Here is an 8,788-nt window from a genome sequence, read left to right on the forward strand (position 1 = left end):
GTGGGTTTGGGTTCAATTTGAGTAGGCAGGTTTGGGTAGGCAAATGGGTTTGGGTTTACTTTGCCACCCCTAGGTAGGTACTCCACAATTATTATTTATTTTAAAGGGTACTCCACAAATTCATCCTTTGTTTACAGAAAAAAAAAAATAGAGAATGTTTAACAAAATATCTATTTTGGCTACTTCTTGCCTTAGCTTTCTTGGTTGTTATTTTGATAATTGTTTTTATGTGATACCTAAAATTAGAGAATGTTTAACAATTTTCCCAAAGCAAAAGTAATTGATGATTTAGGTAAGTTATTGGTTTATGTTGAAAAAGAGTGTTTAAATAAAGTAAAGTCTAAAGACCAAAAACTTGATGTTGGAGACATGATAGACAAGAGTGCTTGATTTACATAATTATTTATTTATTTTGTACTCTATTTCTCTTCTTGGAGAAATTTTTTTTTATTTTATCAATCCTACCATTTAGTTTAGTTTAAACAATAAGATTGTCTATATACAAAAATCTACTATAGCCATTTAGCCTGCTATTGTAGGCAATCAAAAGGGATACTCTTTATAATATTTGCTATCCACTAATAGTATTCACCATTCCAAATTTTAAGTTGGGTTATTTTAAGGTTTTGTTGTTGGATATTATAGAAGAGGATTGTCTATTTGTTAAATAATTAGCAGATTTTGGTGAATGGGCATAGAATTTGATATGTTTGATGCCCTGTTTTTTTAATTTTAATTTTATTTAAATGAGAATCTACAATTTATGGGATATGAATTATAGACTTTAACCAAATCTCTAGGAGCAAATGATAGGTTGAGATTAAGGAGTTTATGGTTTAATCAACGAGTAGGTTGCTATAGTAGACATCCGTTAACCAATAAGTTTAGGGATATAAGTTTTTTTTTTTTAATGTATTGAATTCTTATTTTGTAGCTCAAGAGTAGCGTATATTGGGGAATAGATTCAATTCGAGGTGCATTAACAAATTTTGTTAATTTACAATGATATATATATATATATATATATTTTTTTTTTTTACAAATTCAATTTATGTGATTTAAGTAAAATAAGCTAAGATTAAATCATATATTATACTCAATTTCTTTCCCGTACATCGCACGGGTTAGCGACTAGTTATTATTAATATGATATTAATTAAGTCGTGCCTCACATCTATATATATAATAATAGGTGAAGTTGAGAGAAACTCAAATTATAATTCCAAACTAGAGTTTCAATTTTGTGCCATGTGTCCTAAATTATTTATTCTTAAAGAGTTTTATTTCTTAATTTTAGAATCAAATGTGGAACCACATCATAAATATTCATCCAAGTGAGTTATTAAGTACAAAAACCAAAGAGTCTAGAATAAATGAATTGTTTTTTTAAAAAAAGTGCTTCACAATAATTAAAAAAATATGGACAATTTATATTTTATACCTAATAATATCCTTACAAATTTTTTTAAAGAGTTAATAAAATATAAAAATGACTATCAATAGTATTCAAATTATATATAAGAATTACATTATGTATCTTATTATATATCTTTAAGTGTATCCATGCATATGCATATGGTTATAAGCTAGTGGTCATAATAGTAGTCAATCCTAAAGCTATTATATAGTTTTAATAGACATTAGACAGTTTAATTCAAAAGAAGAAGAAGAAATAGACATTAGGCAATTTACACTTAAATTATGCCATTAAAATAAATTTGTCATCTCTATTCTCTAATAATGTATCTTCATGGTTAATAAATATATAAAAGATAAATGAGATAAGTAGTGGTGAGATTGTTAAAATAGAGAAAACAAGTATTTTAGAAATGATAAAAAATAAGTTATAAAAATAATCTAATTAGGATACATATAAAAAGTATATAATTTTTACTCCACTTTAATACATGACAACTTATGAAACTTTTCACATAAGTGAATTGTCTCTTTAACTGCCATATATTGAGTTAAAGGAAGTTTCCTTTAACAATGTTTGGAGAATTTTTTTTTTACATAGTTTAAATTTATTTTTATTTAAAAAAAAAAATAAAATAGAAGAAATAGTATTTTATGGAATTGGCCAATAGCAAAACGACGACGGTTCGCACAAATGCGACTTCAACTCCAACAACCCACCCTCTTCTTTACCAAGTTCCCCAAACCCCAAATCTGCTCCTTCACCACCATGGCCACCATGCCAAACTCAAGCGGCGAAGCGGACTCAACCACAAATCCCAATTCCCAAAACGACCTTCAAAACCTACAGAATTACCCAGTGCCACTCTCTCCTCGTCCTCCTCTTATCTCCAAGGACATAGAGCTCAGCAGAGCAATGTCTGCCAAGTCCAACTCCTTCTTTGGGTTGCCAAGACCTGATGTGATATACCAGGACCAGTGGTTCGTTGTTGTGAACAAGCCTCAGGGTTGGTACTGTGAACGAGTCTTCGAATCGGTGCCTATGGCTCTGTGTGAGTGTGACTCGGCCGAGTCAGGTACGTCTTTTTAACTCAGTGAAGCTGTTTTTGAATTGTTCTCGGTTTTTTGTTTTGTGGGTATTCGGTGGAATGTGAGGACTCGGACGGCTGAGGTTGACTCGGTCACTGGGTCCGAGTTGACTCGGTCTGAGTCGGGAGACTCGATGAAGGTCTCCATTGGCTTGTTCTCGGTTTTTTATTTTGTGCGTATTTGGTGAAATTTGAGAACTCGGACGGCCGGTTTTATATGTATTATGTTTAGCTCATACAAAGCTACGATGGAGAATCTGAAATGCTTATATAAAAATGATAACTTTGCTGAGGAAGTATAGGAAAAGAAAAGAAGATAGAATTTTTTTTTTTTTGGATGCAATGCTGTTGATTAGCCTAGTAGAAAGATTGAGTTCATTTGTGTTTTCTTTTAAACTAGAGCAAGATAGAGCATGAATTCAATATTTGTGAATGGTTTTATAATCCGTATGGTGGTTTCCTTGGCGAGCACTTGGAGGGAAGAGGTTGGGAAATGTTGAACTTAGATGAAGTTTGTTGGATTGAATGAAACAATATATTCTAGATAACTAAGAGTGAAGAATTACTAGGGTGATGAACTGCTAGTGTATATTCATGTAAAACTAAATGATTGCTTGATGGAGTTTTATAAAATGTGCATCCAAGTAAATTGAATTTGGTTTTCAAGGTATTGTACTCCACAAGAAGCTAACTGATTGCTGGACTTGAGTTGTAGTTTCGTTCATTCATCTTTGTCTGTTTGATAAAACGGCTGTTGTCAAATCAGCATCTTATTAAATACAAGTTGATTATCTTTTGTCTCTTAGTATAGCATAGTGTTTGTTTGCTTTTTTTTTTTTACCTCTTTTTTCTTTTTGTTCACTATCGTGAACCTTGTGTTTTCTCATGCTTATCTTTTTTCAATAAAACTTTTTCTTACCTATCAAAAAAAACAAGTTGATAATAGGAAATATTGTGGTGCTTGATAGAGTTAAGTTGACTGTTATAGTGTTTCTGTAATTCCTGGACTGCAATTTGAATTTGCTTCTCAATAAAATGAGCTTCCATCACGTATGCCAGCTTGTTCATTAGTGAATAAACTTGAAATGCATCTTATATGAGGTGCTTATGAATGTAGATATTTCAAGTTATTCAGCAACAACTTATGTGAATTCTAACAGCATCCGATTCCCTTAACTAGATCCTGTAAGCTGCTAGCCATACAATTGATTGGATTTGTAAATGCTAAATATGTACTCTATAATGAACAGGAACTATTAGTGGTGCTTTCTGACATATTAAGCTTCTAGAGATAGTTGTGTAAAGTTTATTTGATTGCTAAATGGAGTTTTATAAAATTTGCATCGTCATAAATTCAATTTGTTTTTCAAAGGAATTGTATTCCACAAGAAGTTTACTGATTGCTAGATTTGAGTTGGAATTTTGTTCATACATCTTTGTCTGTTTAAAATGAGGTCGTTATCAAATCAGTGCCATATAGCACTACAAGCTGACAATAAAAATTATTTCGGTGCTTGATAGAGTTAGTTGACTAAGAGTTTCTTAAATTGCCAGAATGTGCTTTGAATTTGCTTCTTAATATTGCTTCCTTTACATATACAGGGCTTGATGGTTAGTGAATAAATTTGAAATGCATCTTACACTAGATTATTATGAATATAGATATTTCAAGTCACTTTGCAACAAAGTATGTGAAATCTAACACCATCTGATGTCCATAACTAGATTCTGTAAGCAGCAAGCCATACATTTGATTGGATTTGTGAATGCTAAATATGTGCTCTTTAATGAACAGGAACTATTAATGGTGCTTTCTGACAGATTAAGTCATAGCTCTTTCTTGAATATGGAACTGAGTTAAAACTGTTTCAATGTAGGGAGCCCTCCAGAGCTTCATCTTGCTAATAGACTTGATCGTGACACCAGTGGTGTTATGCTAATAACAAAGTCCCACAAAGTAGCCTCTAAGATGGTTAAGGAATTCACTGATCACAAGGTTACCAAAACATACATTGCCCTCTGCGTTGGTCCAGCTCCAAAATGGGAAAAAATAACCATTAAATCAGGTCATGGACGGTCAAAATTTGGGGCTTATCGTGTGTATGCTGCATCAGATGTGGGCCGGGTACTACCAGGTGGGTCAATGGTCAAAGACATGGAAACCTCATTTGAAGTATTATCAATAAATGGACAAGGGTCCTTCAAAGAGAGATCTGAATTTAGGAAAGATGAAGAAAATACTGTAGTAGTTGAAGAGAAAGCTGTAACAGACAGTGATGTGAAGAAGGATGAGGTAGTGGTAAGAGCTTATCCTCGGAATGGAAGAACACATCAAATCCGCTTGCATTGCCAGTATCTTGGAATTCCTATTATAGGGGATGTGAAATATGAGGGTGTCAAAGAGTGGAAAGGGAAAAGTTATGATGGTCATGAACTTCATGCAGAGAGCTTGTCGTTTGAGCACCCTGTTACTGGTCTTCCAGTAACGTTTTGTGCACCTCTGCCTTTATGGGCCAGCCAGGCATTGCAACAATAATACCAAAAGGGCCTACTTTGTTTCCTGGTGGACTGTTAGGGCTGAGGAAGATTCTCACAATGTTATGGTGATTGGTGAGATACTATGATATTAAGACTTTTTGCTATTATGAGGTGCAAACTGGAATTTTGTGCATGGACATGATGCTATAGATTTCTGGCGGGCATCTGTATGGCCAATTCATATTCATTGGGCTGGTATCTCACCCTTTCAATTGCCAGGTGCTCTATACAAAGGTCTGTTGCTAAAAGCAAAACATGAGGGCTCCAAGTAAAAGGACAGTTTTCTTTTAAATTGGTTTGAAGAAATCTCCTCCAACCAATTACATGGCATTTAGATGACTAAACACATGTACTTTAATCACATGACATGTTAAACCATATTTCATCAAGTAACTTGACTATTAAATTGATCACGTGTGGATGATCAATTGAATGCCATATAGTGAGTTGGAGGGAAAATTATGTTCCAAGCAAAATCCCTCTTTTGATGGAATCATTTTGTTTTCCTCATCATCACTATGCCTCTCTCAGCTGTCACACAAAAAATGCTGAACATCTTCATCTAGGCATCAATTGTCCAAAAATGGCTTTATAGTGGTTGTGACAAGTGTTTTAGGACTTAATATGCATGAAGAGTACAAGATGAAGTTATCATCATGGAAGATGAAATTATCAACATGACAAACTCACTATTCTCACATGAAAATTAGTCTATAGGAAACCATTGGATCAATTTTCTTTAGAAATGTTATTTCTTTTTTCTGATTTTTGGCGGCATGAGCTCTCAGTTACCAAGTAGCTAGGAAATGCTGAGTTTAAATATGTACTTTTACCAGTTTTGTCACATTATTTATTTTATGTAATTGCTAACCTTATTTCCTTGTTAAATGATTGCCTAGTTGGACAATTGTATGAGGCAGCTTGATGTCATATGATTGCTTTATTGGTCAGATGAATTGTTGAAATTGCATAATCTGAGACAAAGGTTTCTTCATTCTATTATTTGGAAAGTGGAAGGCCACTGATCTATCTATAAAAGTAGCCAGGGACAAAAGCAATATTGTCCTGCACCACTAACAGTAACATATTCCTTGGAATTAACCACATATCAAATTTGATCATTGGTGCCTTGTTTGTGGTTAATTCAATGGTGGATGTTACTTGTTGCAGCCCCATGCATACTTTTAAAGATGAGGACCTGATTTCTAATTAAGTAGGGTAATGAGATAAACAGAGAGTCATTTAGATGAGATTGCTATATTTCTATTACAGAAGAAAGTAAGCAACCAGGTTCATCCAATATGTCAATGTTTTGTATTGAGTTACTCTCTCTTTCCCCGCATATTTGTTAACTTACATCAGAGGTTCTTTTAAGTTGTAAGCATAGTCCTCGCCCGCACGTATGTATTAGTAGTACTAAAAATTTGAAGATTTGTTTTTTTGTTAAGTGAAAAATGAAATAATAAGTGACTTATAAGTGTTAGTCCCTAACCCATCTATCAAGATTAACCTAAGTATGTGACATTACTGTCAATGAAGGAGCTTCCAAAGCATTACCAAAGTGGACTAAGACTGGATGGACCAAAGTAAATCAAAATGAACTAGACCAAAATGGACCGAGTGGACCAAAATAGATTAAAGTGAACCGAAATGTTACGCTAATGTGGTTTAATAGGAGCGAAAAAAATGTAGATAATTTAACACTCAATTTGTTTTGATGGAAACGTTTTTTGGAAAACTAACTTGTTTTCTTGTGTTTGATTGCTATCCTGAAAATGGGTCAGAAAACATATTCTATTATTATGTGATTTGTACAGAAAATCATTAATATTTATTTTAATTCCAAATAATCATATAAACAAAAACTTCTATTCATGGATACAAACTCCAAATAGATTTTTTTATTTTGACCATCTAAGAGCCTCAAATTGGAAAATAGATCTCACATTGAAATCTATTCAAAAAATTAAGTGGGAAAACAACTGATTTAAGAAAAAATAATAATTTACAAAAATAAATAATTTTTTTTATCAATGCCAATCAACGTTTAGACTCAGAAGAGTGAGAGGAGCGAAGATAGAGACATTAATATTGGGAGAGATACTTGTTGTGTGGAGTTTATTCGTGATGGTTTGGCAAGTTTGTTGAGTATGTAACATTTCAGAAAATGTCCACCACTCTCTATTCTCTAAGGGCACGTTTATGAATTTCTTAAAAAAAAAACAATGGAGAATGTAATGTTTCAAAAGTGGTAAGCATTTTCCATTTCTATTGGATTTATTTTCCATTAAACACAGAAAACCATCACACCAATTTACCAAAGATTAGAAAATACGAAAAACATTGTCCACCACCTAAGCAAGTGGAGTGTAGTTCAGCATGTGAAATTTTCAGAAGGTGTCTTGACGTGTAAATGAGAAAGAAGCTGTGGCAAGCTCATCTCCAGTGTGTGTATATATATTCTTTGAGAAAAAGATAAGAAAGAGGACGAGAACATTAATGTGGTTTGTTGAGTCAGATTTAAAATGCTGTAAACATGGTGGTTTTTAATATTCATTGAACATTTTATGTATCAAATACATAATCTTAAATGTTAGTTTGAGAATAGTTTATTTAGGTTTTTGTAGAAAATTTTTTGCTGAAAGTGTGCTAAAGTATACTTGTACTTTGAAAAAATTTAAATGAGTGAGAAAATGCGGAAAAAATTGGGATTTTAAAAAGCTATACATAAAAACAAAAAACTTAAAACTAATGCCAAACTTACCATAGAGCTAGTGCACTATAACCCATCGGTACTCTTACCATAATCCTTGCAAAAACTTGATCTAAGACTATTTAAAATCGTGTATTGAAAAAAGGTATGGTCTTTGCATTATTAGATGCATGGAACTAGCTGGGCTTCATTTTAGACATATACTAATACTTGCAATATTTAATAGTGATTCCTTTTTCACTTCTTTGACTAATGTAGAAGTTAATAAAATCCTTTAATCGTGTCAAATCTTCATTGCTACGAAAAGAAGAGTTAGCAAACAAAATCATGTTGACCATTATTATTATTATTTTTTTCTGGGAGGTGAGAGATTGGTAAGAATTATGGTTATTATCAGTATTTTGAGAATAGGAAGATTGTAAATTAATCTTTCTTCAGCGCAAATCCATTTCATGTGAACTCAAGCTTGAATACCCATCATTAAATGATAAATGACACTTCCATGTCAAACCAAATTATGGTCTTCATTTATCAAGAGTTTCGTGATTCGGTGACATTGTCTGATTCTTCTATTAAGAAAACTAGTGTGTAATTTTGTGTATATGCACAAATACAATTAAAAACAATCACAATTATATAGTTCAAATTATATATGGTATTAGCTTACACTTTTTTTAAACCATATATTTTTAAAATATGTAATGGTTTCTCATTATATATATATGATTTAGAATTTAATTGGTTTTACATTCTTTGGTTTTTGCATCTAATAATTCACTTGACCCACAAAAATTAAAAATTTAGATGGACACGTGGCAGAATATTAGAATCCAATTAAAATCTAATTTAGAATCTAATTGGATTTGGACTCTTCAATTTTTACGCATAATAATTCACTTGGCACAAAATTAAAAATTAAATGGGACATGTGACACAAAATTGAGAATCCAATTAAAATCTCATTGGATTTTTTCTAAGTTTTGGCTATATAAATATACTAGTGTATAATCTATACATATGTACGGTACAATTA

The 8,788-nt window shown here is 32.2% G+C and overlaps 1 protein-coding gene across 1 annotated transcript; it reads left to right on the forward strand.

Annotated features, from left to right (window-relative positions):
* The first annotated feature begins 2,102 nt into the window (after window positions 1-2,102).
* LOC115981713 (RNA pseudouridine synthase 1-like) lies at window positions 2,103-5,992 on the forward strand. Its single transcript, XM_031104038.1, has 2 exons — window positions 2,103-2,492; window positions 4,382-5,992. Exons 1-2 carry the CDS (start codon window positions 2,111-2,113, stop codon window positions 5,038-5,040), a joined length of 1,041 nt encoding a protein of 346 aa, XP_030959898.1. The 5' UTR covers window positions 2,103-2,110; the 3' UTR covers window positions 5,041-5,992.
* The last annotated feature ends 2,796 nt before the right edge of the window (window positions 5,993-8,788 follow it).

The sequence above is a fragment of the Quercus lobata genome, chromosome 3 (genome assembly GCF_001633185.2).
Source record: "Quercus lobata isolate SW786 chromosome 3, ValleyOak3.0 Primary Assembly, whole genome shotgun sequence".
NCBI lineage: Eukaryota > Viridiplantae > Streptophyta > Magnoliopsida > Fagales > Fagaceae > Quercus > Quercus lobata.

Excerpts from the sequence above, each read along its gene's own strand:
- LOC115981713 (XM_031104038.1), top strand. The coding sequence starts at position 2,111 with ATGCGACTTCAACTCCAACAACCCACCCTCTTCTTTACCAAGTTCCCC. Across the intron at positions 2,493-4,381 it reads GTGTGACTCGGCCGAGTCAG|GGAGCCCTCCAGAGCTTCAT; the intron begins GTACGTCTTTTT and ends GTTTCAATGTAG.